The sequence below is a fragment of the Paroedura picta genome, chromosome 1 (assembly GCF_049243985.1).
Source record: "Paroedura picta isolate Pp20150507F chromosome 1, Ppicta_v3.0, whole genome shotgun sequence".
In the NCBI taxonomy this organism is placed as follows: domain Eukaryota; kingdom Metazoa; phylum Chordata; class Lepidosauria; order Squamata; family Gekkonidae; genus Paroedura; species Paroedura picta.
This window is the reverse complement of record NC_135369.1, coordinates 110970228-110983504: the sequence shown is the minus strand read 5'-3', so window position 1 is coordinate 110983504 and position 13277 is coordinate 110970228. Positions and strand designations below refer to the sequence as shown.

The following is a 13277-nucleotide window of genomic DNA, read 5'->3' as shown; positions in this document are numbered from 1 at the left end:
AACATTACTAGCTATGCATGCTAACAAGGGTTTCCAGTGACATACCCCTTGTGTCTGTAGAGACAGAGGTGTGATACGACGCTTTTCCCATTCATTGGGGCGTGGCTCAGGTGTGGATTCCATAAAATTGCGCTTGAGTTCACTAATGCTAGCCTGATGCTTCAGTAATTCATCCTGGCTCTTATCCAAGTCCTAGCAATATGTAACGTAAAAAGAGTAGTACAAAACATGACAAACACAAACCAACTCATTTTTTTTCTATTAAAAGCCATGAAAGGTGCCTGGCATTTCCAGAGTCAATTTCAAGTTACTGTTTGGAGTGATAAAATATACTTGTTTCTCAATAAAAGGATTATCTGCTTTTGTCCTTACCGTGTGGATAAAATTTGAAAAATATATCTGTAATGCTTAAATGACAGGATGATATAAGGTAAGAAGTGACTCTTACCTACAAACAAATAAAATTAGTACCTCGTGATTTATCAGCATGGAAATTATATATATGAACATCTATTTTAAGATTTTTTACATTACAAGCAGCATGGTGAGTGGCAAGAACTAAAGCAAGTTTCTGATACCTATAATAAAACATATGAGAATCAGAATGATGCTTTCAACAACCACAAGAAGGCACTGTGCCACATTTTACATTACTTATACAGCTCTCCTACTTTCTGCATGTACCTTGATATAAAGATGAAACAACTGAACAGATCTTTCACTGCTCCTGAGCTGCAGCTTTCAGTGAAGCTAAAAAGTGAAACACAAGCACTTGCAGTAAGGCAATGCAGTAATACTTCAAAGCCTTAAGGAGATGCAGGGTGTAGAGATTAGTTATTTTTATTTATTTATTTGTTTATTATTTAAACTTGTATACCACCGTTCGCCAGGAGGTCTCACGGGCCCATTATGCACGGCTGCCGAAATGGCGATTTTGGGTCACAGGGAAAATGCGGAGGGGGAAGAAGCGAAGCAAACCGCTTATGCACGGGACGGGACGCAACGGCGGCAAAATCCAGAGTAACCGATTATGCACGCGGTGACCTCAGCGCCGCTTCTGGTTGTGCCCCGGTCACCCGGAAACTGCGCTTTCTTCCGCGTTTCGCTAACGTGGCTTTTCCGGCGGCATGCACCGAATCTGTGGCCGGTTGCAGCCGGCACCGTGTGTTATCAGTGATTTTAGTCGCCGCCAATCCACCCCGAATGTGTGCCATTCCCCCCGTGCATAATGGGCCTCGGTGGTTCACAATAAAATATTAAAATCACAATAAAACCCCATAAGTGTCCATTATATGTTACAAAATAACAACAATGCTGGCATTCTAATCCTATAACCTCCGCCTGTTCAGTCAGAAGTCATAACATTGGTCTCACGAGAGAGGGAGCTGGCCGATGGATCTAAGGGATCCAAGATGGAATCCGGGTTCTGCCCTGGCCTCAACCATACACCTGGCGGAAGAGCTCCGTCTTGCAGGCCCTGTGGAAAGCTGGTAATTCTGACAGGGCCCTTAGCTCCTCCGGGATCTCATTCCACCAGGTTGGGGCCAGGACTGAAAAGGCCCTGGCTCGGGTCGAGTCCAGGTGAACATCCCGGGGGCCCGGGACAACCAGTAGATTCATACCCACAGAGCGAAGGGCCCTGCCGGGGGCATAAGCAACCAAGCGGTCCCACAGGTAAACAGGACCCAGGCCGCATATGGGCCAGAGGGTGTATATAGATGTTAAAAAGCTATTTAGATTATTTATGTGCCACCTGTTCATAGTCCTTGTTCAGTCAGCAAGTCAGAGTGAATGCTAATTTTTACAACTATACTAGCAAAACAACTATCATTATTATACTAGAAGAAGGGCATGCAAAGCTTAGGTTATCTTTCAGTGAAAGTCACGTCACCTTGTGCCAGTGGCACAAGTCAGGCTTTGCTTTTTACTCCAGCAATGCCCTCAATTACTGGACCATTTTATTTTCCTCAGCATCTCAGCAATTGGCACTTAATCTGAATACACATTAACTAAACAAACATTTGAAATTAGATACATGCTACCTTAGATGTGTACTGCAGTCAGCAGCTATCCTGAGACAATTATATCTAAGCTAATTTATTCATGTTGAAAACTGTTTTCAGTATAACCCTTCTATAGTATTATCCTGAGGACAAGCTGAAAGACAGATAGTGGGGAGAAGAGGAGAGAAACAGTGGGATCGTATGTTGTGTGCTGAGTTATTTATCAAACAAAACTTTATCTAAAGGCCTTTAGTCATACATTTCTGCACACGTGTATATGCAAAAGCTTTAAAAGGCAATTGTGATTTTAGTGGAAGTCTATGATAGAAATTTAACCAGTTGGAAGACATACATCAGTGCTTGAATCCACATAGTATTTTCATTAAAAGCATTGGGTTGACACCAGGCACATTTCTTGGATTTGTCCAAAGCAGTATTATGCTTTTGTAAAGTTATGCAAAATAAACACTGGGTTACCAGAAGCTGCCAAAAAGCAACAGAAATATTAGTAAAGTTACTGAAAAATCTGTAGATCTTCATATACAATTAAGTATGGAACAGGTAAAAGGAATAGCCCAATTTGGATGACAAAACTCATCTTTTGGATAACAAGTCTTGTTAGTTTTCTCATAGTTACGTTGCAATGGTTAAATTATATTTACTGAGTTGGCAAGGGAATCTTGGGTTACACCTTGTTTAAAAAGCTGCATTTTTCATCAAAATCACTGCTCAAACCATGCTTCTTGAATCTTACGGATTAACAAAAAAGTAGTAGCTACGTGAAAAGATAATTATTTCAATAATGAATTAGATTTAGCTCCTTAGGAAGGCAGAATATATTTTTACAAGTATTGCCCAAAACGTTCTCAGGAAGAGAACCAAGAACTTCACTGTATCACATTTCCAGACACATGTCAGAAATGTAAAGGAGATACATATATCAAATATATTTTCTTGATTGCATATTCACAAAATTACAAGTAAACGCCCAAATTGATGGATATGTTAGCATCTAAACAGGGCTATAATTCCCGCTCACTCCTGCAAAACGTTCTCACAACAGCATACTTAAAAACGATTCATTCATAAAGTAACTAAGATCTTCATCATGCATGTTCAAGATGAACATCCCCCATGCATTTCATGCACCGTGCCTAGAACAGCCTGCAAGTGACCTCCCAATCTCATGCAGCCTGGCAGCCCATGAGACAAGAAAGTACTCCTTTTATTATACAAACCTCCAACATTAAATTGCTATGTCTGACATAAATATTTTCCCCATTTACTTTCAAGGGATATGTCTGTGAAATTCAGCACACACATAAAAGACATAAACAAACAAACAAATAAACAAAAAGACCATGATCAGCAACTAACCAAAGGTTTAAAACTAATGTAATGCTTTCAAAATAAATAGGGCTGACCACTATGCAAGCAAGCTACAGAAGCTTCACATACTGATGAAGGCAGGCAACAACTAGATATAAACTGAAAATATCATCCACCTTCTTCTGAATGTCTTCCTCTTCTGTCTCCATCTATTTAATGGCACCACCCAAAGGTCAGCAAGTTACATCAAAGATATCGGTATAAGACTCATGTTATGAACTATAAACAGCTGCATCATAATACAGTTTCCACACATAACAGGCTTTTCAGCTTTAAATTTTGACTTTCTTTAATGGCAAAATCGTTTATACTGAATTGGGAGAGGCACAATGTGACCACCCAGAATTTACAACAACAAAATCAAAATGGTTTAATAAAATAACACTATAATGGTCTTTAAAAATCCAGAAATCGTTCATACCAAGATAAACTTGCCTATTCTTTAAAACTTTCTATGTAACAGTTGAGAACATGCTACAGAAACTCTATTTTGCCCATGTGTACATAAAAGAGGACTGACCAAATTTCCATGGCCTCTTTGAAAGCATAGAAAAATCACAATTATCTTTATCTGCAGACAAAAAAACTCATATCCGAATCAGAATTTAAGAATGACATATTGAATGGTTATGTCAATGCTACACTGATTTTGTATTAAAGAAAGAAGGACCAGACAAATAATTAAGACACAGGAATGCTATGTTGAGTACTGGGTATCAAAAAAAGGCCAATATATCGGGCAGCCCATGTTAATCACCTTCAAGATTAAACCCATACCAGTGGGTTTACAAAGAGAAAGATTGCTAAGAAAACCACCTACATGCAGAGGCTACAGCCAATAATCTGAGATATTGTTGCAGCCTTTTAAGGTACTGTCATGATGGCAGTGTTTATGATTCAATATAGAGCTGTCATATGAAAATGCCAGTTCCCACGAGCAGGGCTTAGTCTGGACACCTTCTGGTGGCTTTGTACAGCACAGGAAATGATGGGGAAAACTTACAAAGCCCTAACACGGCATTCATATGTTCTATAATTCCTTTGAGAACAGTATCTAGTAGATATATTCTTTTTAAATACACTTATGTTTATCAAATGCAATTTAAAAACAGGATATCAATGGACTTGAACAAAAAGTCTATAACACGGAATGCACTTCTTAGTAATGAAAAGTAAATTGATATGCAAGTGGCATTTAGGTAACAAAATTACACACCTCCTGTTCCTCAGCTTTGCCCTTAGTGTCATTAGAGGCATCCAGTGGAGTTGCCTTAGGTTCCAGGTAGCAAAGAGACAGAGTGACAGGAAGGGACAATATGAGTGAGAAAGGAATAGACTGGAAAGCAGATAGAAGCAATAAAAAGATGACAAGAAATGAAGGGATAAATGCGGGAGAAGTAATTGGGACATAATGCTAAAGACCTGGTGGAAGGAATGAGATGCAAATCTCAGGAAGGCTAGGAAAACTAATGTAACCATCCTTATCAAGCATTGAAGGGAAGCGAAAAGAAAAACCTTTGCCCAAACTAAATGGAGAGCCATACACAGGAACTAGTTCTTTGTATCCATTGTTTTAGGAGTTCCTGTCTCCATTGCAAGAGGAAGAAGAGGGTCAGTCACCAAGAGATTAATGGATTTCAAGGTAGTACAGGGCATTCCTTTGTTCTTGCCATAGACTAGGATTTCTTTCATGGGACTGCAGTACATGCTATCTGAGGGAGAATGCACATGTCTACCAAGACAGCCATTCCCAGAAATGTCAGAAAGCATTGCCATTTCATGTACAGTGGATAGGTTTGGGAGACAAGATGAAATAGAGTAAGTGGAAGGTGACTGTGAATGTGTATATGCAGGCTGGAGGAAGGGAAAACAGTCTAACCACAAATGCAGATGAGACCATGACATAAGTGTACGTTTGTGGGCAGAAGGAATGCACAAAATAGGGAAAGGGGGGGGGGTTAGAGAAACTGTTAGTGAGTACAGTTACTCAAAAGCAGGGATAGCACTACTGTTGCGGTAAAGACACCACAAGCATTCAAACGCCTCAAGTATTTTCAGAATCAACCAACATAAAATACAAATATTTGGCAAAGTGCTCTTTGGTTTTGGACTGTAGCAGTGGAATCACAACAGATGGAAACAGACAGACTTCCAAGCTTTTGCAGAAGTTGGGCAGAAGAGATAGTAGCACATGAGGCCAAACAATCTGGTTATATGTTTCAATACTTATTTCTGTCACCCCTCCTTGGGTGTTAAGACCCCCATCCCCATGCCCACCCCAAAGGTAACTGTTTACAAAAGCTGCAGGGGGGGGAGTCATAATCTCAGGTTAATTAGGCATTTTCTAATAATCAAATAATAAGTGATATCAAATGGGGAAAACGTGAGTGTTCAATATATAGATGATTCTATTCAGAACAGTAGACTAGACAACAACTTAAATTTAATTAAATTCTATTCTTATATAACTCACTCATTGATCAAGTCAGCTTAAAATAAAAACAGTTTAAGCCAGCAGCAATTTATTAAAAAAAAAAATTTACAAGTGGCTGCATGCGCTTTGTGACAATGCTAAAATGAATATATTAGTACTCTAATCTAACAGAAAACCAATGTGAATGTCCAGATTTCAAGTTGATTCTGTTCTATATATCTGCCTTATCCTAATGTTTAAAGTATTTTAACTCTGAACTAATAAACATGTCGCACCTAATTTTGTGCTTTGAATTATTATCCTTAGCAGAATGTATGTAGTGGTATAAAGGTAATCAAACATAGTAATTACTTAAGCATGGATTGCTTATTTGATCTCTTTTACATTGGCAAAGGCTTTCTAAGCTTTCTTAGATTAAAGTCAGCAACATGGTTCATGCTCTCTGTTCAGCCAGTGTGTCCAGATTCCATGCTAAGGAAATGCATTTCCAGATAACATACTCTGTAGCAAAGGTTCAGACCTCTGCAACATACCTCCCTTCCCCAGTTTCTTTCTGTTAGTTCATTCCAAGCCTATACATAGGCACATTACTACATAAAGTAACCACCACAAAAATATAAATTAAAGCCATAATACAGCTTTCCTACAGCTCATGCATAACTCTAGTTTGCATAAATCTTGAATATATTTTAAAATTTTACTATTTACCATGGCAAAAAAGTACAGTTGGTGTCATCTGACGTACCTTTCCATCTTCAAACTGCAGCATTTTAGCCATGCCTCCATCCTCATCTCTACCTTCTCCAACTTTTAATTTAGCAGCTTCAAAACTTCTATCACCAGAGAAATCGTTGAGTAGACTCTGATCTGTGATACCTACTGGAGCTATTAAAAAGAGATTTCTTTTACTCAGCTATGTATAGACCAATATTTGATAGGGTCTTGCTTTTTAGGATGTAGAAACAATCATATTAGAAGGTTCTACTGGATTCTGGTTTCAGCTGCAATAGCAACAAAAAAAAAAGACTTTGATATGCCAGATAAATTTTTTTTTGGGGGGGGGGGGGGAAGGGGTTAAGGAAGGCAAAGTTATATGTTTAAAGAACATGTCTGAAAGAAAAGTGCCTTGCTTATCCAATTTGGTTTCCTATGTACTACCAACTAAATAATGAATTCATATTGTAGCATTTAGAAGATTTAAGTATTCGGAATACATTGTTCACATATAGGGATGAGGAACATGCATGATACTATCCTTAATTCTGTAGTTCTACATACGTTTAATGGTCTTCCAGCTGCTTAATTAATCTCTATAGGTTAACTCAGTCCCCTGGATGGTCCTGACATTTTAAGGGGGCCACAGACAAAAATGTGATAAGGGAAAACCAAAGGGTTTATGGGGGGTCCTGATGAAATACCCTTTTCCATGTATATCATTAATTGCTAGAAAGTTTGACCTTTATCAAAGGAAAGAAAAAGAAATCATGTAGTCCATTCCTTTGTATGTGCTTGTATTAATGCATTCAAGAAGAAAAGAATAATGCACATGCTTCTCTTGGCTGAATATTCTAGAAATCTGTCTCACATATGTTGATATAGTTGGTTTACTCTTAGCTTAGGCCTTTAGCCTACTACAGGGGGCCTGAATCCTAAAACGGCTGTGGCCAAAAAAAGCTTGAGAATGGCTGGGTTAACTACCTGTATTATTTATAAATATGTTCATGCAGTGAAGTTTTAGAAGCCTAACATTTACTGTCACTGAAAAGCTTATGTCAATTCAAGATGGCTCGACGGCTTGATTGTAGGTGCCAAGGAATTGAGACGTTGGGGAGGAGATTTGTATTTTAACCGCCATCGATCTTGGAATTTTCAGGGTATTATGTAATTGGGTTTGGTGTTTTTAGGGTGTTTTATCAATGTTTTATGATGTTTTATGGGTTGTAAACCACCACGAGCCAGCATTGCTAGGAGTGGCAGCATAAAAATGCAATAAATAAATAATAAATACATAAAACAACACATTAAGCCTTCTTAAAAAGGATGCACAACTTAGTTCTATGTAAGCATGGAAAAGAGAAAACACTAGCATTTCTGATCCAGATGCAACAAGCTTCGGGATTTTGTTACCTGCCATTTTATATATTTAGGACATCATTGTTCTCATTCAAGAAGATAAATATAGAGCCTAACAACAAGAAATATAAACACTGTAAAAACGTTTTACTACTGCAATTCCAGAATGCTGAGGCCTGACTGCTAAGATGAATCTGAATATTACTCCCACTCTGCAGATATTTCATTGGTTACCAACCAGTTACCAAGCTAAATTCAAGGTTCTAACTGTCACCTACACAGCTATCAATGGCACTGTGAGACTACCTTTCCTGCTGTGCTTGGCTGTGAAAGCTGCATTCTTCAGAATAAAGCCTTCTGAAGGTGTCTCCTGCAAATGGGTAAAATTGGCAACTGCCAAATTATACATATTCCCTGTGGTTGCTCCCACATTACTGACTGGTATGCCTGAAGCCATTAGGAAGTCCCCCACACTTCTATCATTTCGCAAAGTGTGTAAAAAAGAGTTGTAGGCCATTCCCGTAGAGCCCTGGAGTAATGCTATTTGCTTACTGAAACAGTAAGGTCTACTGTAACCTGCCTTGAGTCCCAGTGAGAAAGGAATATAAATGAAAATACAATTAAAATAACCAGAACTAAGAGACAGATTAAATGTCCTACCTAACTTAAGTACTATAAGGTCAATATTTCAAGTAGCAAACAACAAGGAAATTGGTTTTGTCTTACCACCATCAAGACTCCTAGAGACACGTTTGCTTGAGGTGCGTTCAAAGTAGGGAGCTGGTCTGTCTATAAGGTTGCTAGCCTGGCGTGTCTGTGCCTGAGTACGCCCACTGTAGCGGAACTTTGAACCCAATGTCAAGAACTTGGCCTTCGGAGGCTGCTCTGGTGATAACAGTCTTGAATCACAAGAAGAACAAAGTTACCATATTCTGTTCTTTCAATACTATAAAAAGATACACTACATTAGGCAGGATTTAGAATGTTTTCAGAACCAACAATATGTGCTACAACATAATCAGAGTATGGTATTCAAAATGCATTTGAGTATTGGTTTACTAACATTACTAGTTACAGCACACAGTTAAATGGTGGCCTGGTCATTCAACTACACCCTTATTCTAAGCATATACTTGAGACATGCTTTCTTTTGAGGGAATGCCAGCAAAAATCAATCAGTCATTGCAGGATCTGACCAACTGCTCATGAGTAAATGAACCGGCTCAGCTGATGGAGAGGAACGTGATGGGCAACCAGCCTCACTTGCAGGGAAGTGCAGTATATAAGCCTGCAGTGAGAGCCAATGTGGGATCAATATGTCTGTCGCCTTGCTGATTGCCTGACCAGCTTGAGACTAATTTGTGAAACCTCATTACCTAACACTTAGATTGCATTTGGATCCTGTCTTTGGAGCATGTGCTTTGACCCTAGACTGCCTTCTGACCTTGCATTTTGACTGAGTTTTTGGACCCTGGCTTTTGACAATGGACTATGACCTGAGAATCTGTCCTGTGGTTGCTGGGACTTGCCTCCCACTTGGTAGTCAGGACACTGTACTGCTAAAATTACAGCATAAGCCAACCTGTCATCACTGATGCATATGTCCTGCTAGGAACTTCCAACTCTTGCTGCCATTACATTTTACAACTCATTATTTGTTTGTTTGTTTGTTTATTAGATTTATTACCCGCCACACTCTGACGGCTCATGGTGGGTTACATACATTTTCATAAAAATCCCATAAAACCCCAATTAAAACCCCTGACATAAAATCACAATCATTAATCAAATTGAGAAAAGAAGGTACGGTGGAAAAACAAAAGCCCTCACTATTCTCAGTACCCCCAAAACAACTCATAGCAGAATGGGAGGGAGGAGGGAGCAGATGTCACTTGCAAACCGTCACAGAACTACCATTTAAAAAGCATCTATAGAAGATAGATTCAAATGAGTAGCCGTGTTCGTCAGAAGTAGCACAATAAAATCAGAGTCCAGTAGCACCTTTAAGACCAACAAAGATTTATTAAAGGTGTGAGCTTTCGAGTGCAAGCACCCCATCCGACGAAGGGTACTTGCACTCGAAAGCTCACGCCTTGATTAAATCTTTGTTGGTCTTGAAGGTGCTACTGGACTCTGATCTATAGAAGATAGTTACACACCTCCTGTTCCTCAGGTCATGGCCTGCACAAGGCACTTGTTTCCTAAAAACTGGGATGCTGAGGAAAGAATATCACTCCCAGACCCCAAAAGATACAAAAAAACAGTCTGAACTACTGCTCCTTAAAACTTGCAACACATGTTTTGCAAAAGCCTATATTTTCAGTGCTGGCATTTTCTTTCATAGATGCACATTAACAGTGCCCATGAAGATTCTATGAAATCACCCCAAGTAGTCAACTGGTGGACAGTTTAAGCTCTCATTTCATGCCTTGTCTATTCATCCCCAGGTGGAAATGAAGCAAACAACACCAAGGTTTTGTGCATCCAAGCAGCACTGCTACAACATTTTCCAGATTATTTTGTGAGAGCTGGACCAGTGAGGAAAGTAAAATCTATGAAGCCTTAACTTGTCTTCAAAATTCAGAGTTTTGTATTGTCCTGACTCCCCACTGGGCAGAGTTAAAATTATAGTCTTGTACAGTAATAGCTCTTCTGCCAATCCTAGTTCTGTCAATGTTTAATGGTAGCACATTGTGAGATTAATTTAAAATACAAAGGTACAGGACCTAGATGCTTAGAAACGCCAAACATTTGTTTAGGTACACAGATTCATTTTTTTAAGGCCAAACTAGGCAATCATAGAACACACATGAGGAGATGTAGGGAGTTTTAAAACATTTTAACATATTGCAATGCACAGGAGACAAATCTGTTCAATCCAACAGGAGGGCTGAGAAAGTAAAGCTCTGGCCAGAATTTCCTCCCTAAAGCTACTTGCCTCCCTGCAAAGTAAAGATATGGAGAGCTTGTAGACAATTTACCTATAAAATGTATGATGCTCCACACACACCTTCCATAATCTCTTTGCAGACCGATGATTTGGCAGCTTGAACCCAATAGTACTCTCAAATTGTTCCAGCTGGAAAGATTTGATACATCAAAAGTTAACAAATTTTAGAAAAGTAATGCTATTGGCCTTCCAACTGAGATATACATCTCAAGCTTTGTTCTCACCATTAGAAGTGAGGTCGGCGGCAACCAGAGACAGGACATTTTTATTAGTGGCACATTGATTAAGTAATGCCTTGCCCTTGAAGCTCACCTAGCCCCTCTGTTGCTCTCTTTTGGGTGACAGGCCAAAATACATGCACTTCTAATGAAGTTGTTTATTTTTCTATCAGTTCACCACCATACAGAATGTCTTAAGAAAAAATCAAACGTTTCTGTCTTTCTATCACAATGGGACCACTTGAATTATACATTGTAACCGTCACTCTTCCTGGACAACAATGACATGTACCAATAACCATTTAATATTTGAAGCTTTTTAAAAATGTTACCAGATAAAGTACCAGACACATACATACATGAAACAGTTTTACTGATAGAACCTTCATACAGTTTCAAAGATTATCAAAATCCAGTGTAATATTGCAAAAAAAACATTCATTTTAAACATAAGAACCTTCCTTACTCTCACACTGAGTCAGCATTTTTTGCTGTAACTTGCAGCAACTCTCCAGGGTCTCAGGTAGGTCTTTCACATCACCTATTACTTGATCTTTATTTCACTAGAAATGCTGGATACTGAAAATGGGACCATTTGCTCACATACAAAAATGGGATTGCACTTACTTGTAACTGTTGTTCAGTGAATTATCTTCTCTGCAGGTACACACTGGGCCTGCCATGGAGAGATTAATTTCAAAGCTTAAAAAGTCATCTAGAGGGCGTCCCTCCCTCTCAAGAGCCAGTTTGGTGTAGTGGTTAGGAGTGCGGACTTCTAATCTGGCATGCCAGGTTCGATTCTGCGTTCCCCCACATGCTGCCAGCTGGGTGACCTTGGGCTCACCACGGCTCTGATAAAACTGTTCTGACCGAGCAGTGATATCAGGGCTCTCTCAGCCTCACCCACCTCACAGGGTGCCTGTTGTGCGGAGAGGAATGGGAAGGCGACTGTAAGCCAGTTTGAGACTCCTTTGGGTAGGGAAAAGCGGCATATAAGAACCAACTCTTCTTCCTCTCTTCTTCAAACCATTGCTAACCACCCTTCCCACTGAAATGGACAAATGGGTGATGGCAAGGAACATCTCCTCCCTTTACTTGCTGATTGTTGCAAGCAGACAAAAGAAAACATTATAAGAACTCATAGCAGGGCAGATGGGTAGGAGGAAAATGGGTGCCTGCACAGAAGACAACTTGATGAACAACAGTTACAGGGAAATATAACCCAGTTTTCATCTTCGTTTCTGTGCAGTCCCCCACTTGGATGTAACCAAGCTACTACTTAAGAGATGGGGTCATGTTTCACTGGATTTCACTGGACATGGTTCACAAATTTCACTGGAATAAGGATTGCAGGACAGCCTTGCCCACTTCCAGTTCCTTCCTTGCTTGTACATCCAGCATGTAATCCCTTGCAAATGTGTCTGAGGAGGACCAGGTGGCAGACCTGCAGACCTCAGAGTAGTGCAACTGAAGATACCTGTGCTCTGGTTGAATGAGCACAAACATGTAAAGGAGATGGCACACTGTTGACACTAAAAAGGCAAGTCCTCTATCTTATTACTGGTTTCTACAGGAAGTACAGTAGAGAGCAGCCATGCATGGGCAACACAATGGTTCTGATCACCAAGTCAGCTGAATGTCAGGCAGCACTGCTGTGTTGTTTAGACAACCTCATGGCCAAGGCTTGAAGAACCCTCGCGAAATCTTTCTTGTCCTCAGGTAAGAGCTCCAGATAAGAAGGCAACTTTTGCTAAATAAATGCTTCCATAATAGCTTTGAAATTATAAATCCCAAAAGCTAAAGCCAATGATGAATATGTTTTGCAAACTATGGTGTCCAATTTCTGCCCCTCTTTATCTGGTGGGGCAGGATAAATTATTCTGCAGCTCTTCAGTTGTCAAGGAGGATGGTGGTGGATACACAGACAAAAACATGGAATGAAAGAGAGAGCCTCTGATTCAGAGGAACTCTGAAAAGAAACGGCAGCTGAGATGGCTAGAGTCAGTTTGGAGGAAAACTCAAGACAAAGCATCAAGAACACCTTATACGATGCTTATAAAAGCCTATGAGATGGCAGTGAAATCAGTAAAATGTGACTTTTACTCGATTTCCATCATGTTCGTAAACTCACACCCAGCACAATTGTTTGGGGTAGTTTGGTCACTTACTACCATGGAAGAAGGGCACCAAAATAACAGTCAATTGGAAAT

At 39.7% G+C, this 13277-nt stretch overlaps 1 protein-coding gene across 23 annotated transcripts in view; it reads right to left on the bottom strand.

The window, feature by feature from the left end:
* Window positions 1–13277, bottom strand: part of EPB41L2 (erythrocyte membrane protein band 4.1 like 2) — a 114663-nt gene that overhangs the window by 21453 nt on the left and 79933 nt on the right. For 7 of the 23 annotated variants that reach the window (XM_077352878.1, XM_077353000.1, XM_077352919.1 and 4 more), the window contains exons 10-15: window positions 10881–10978; window positions 8626–8798; window positions 6572–6711; window positions 4609–4662; window positions 3509–3541; window positions 46–192 (exon numbers count right to left, since the gene is read on the bottom strand). In XM_077352878.1, coding sequence (XP_077208993.1) covers window positions 46–192; window positions 3509–3541; window positions 4609–4662; window positions 6572–6711; window positions 8626–8798; window positions 10881–10978 — 645 coding nt within the window. Of the gene's footprint in view, window positions 1–45; window positions 193–3241; window positions 3305–3508; window positions 3542–4608; window positions 4663–6571; window positions 6712–8625; window positions 8799–10880; window positions 10979–13277 lie in introns of all 23 variants that reach the window. The other 16 variants (XM_077352896.1, XM_077352926.1, XM_077352943.1 and 13 more) reach the window with 7 other exon arrangements.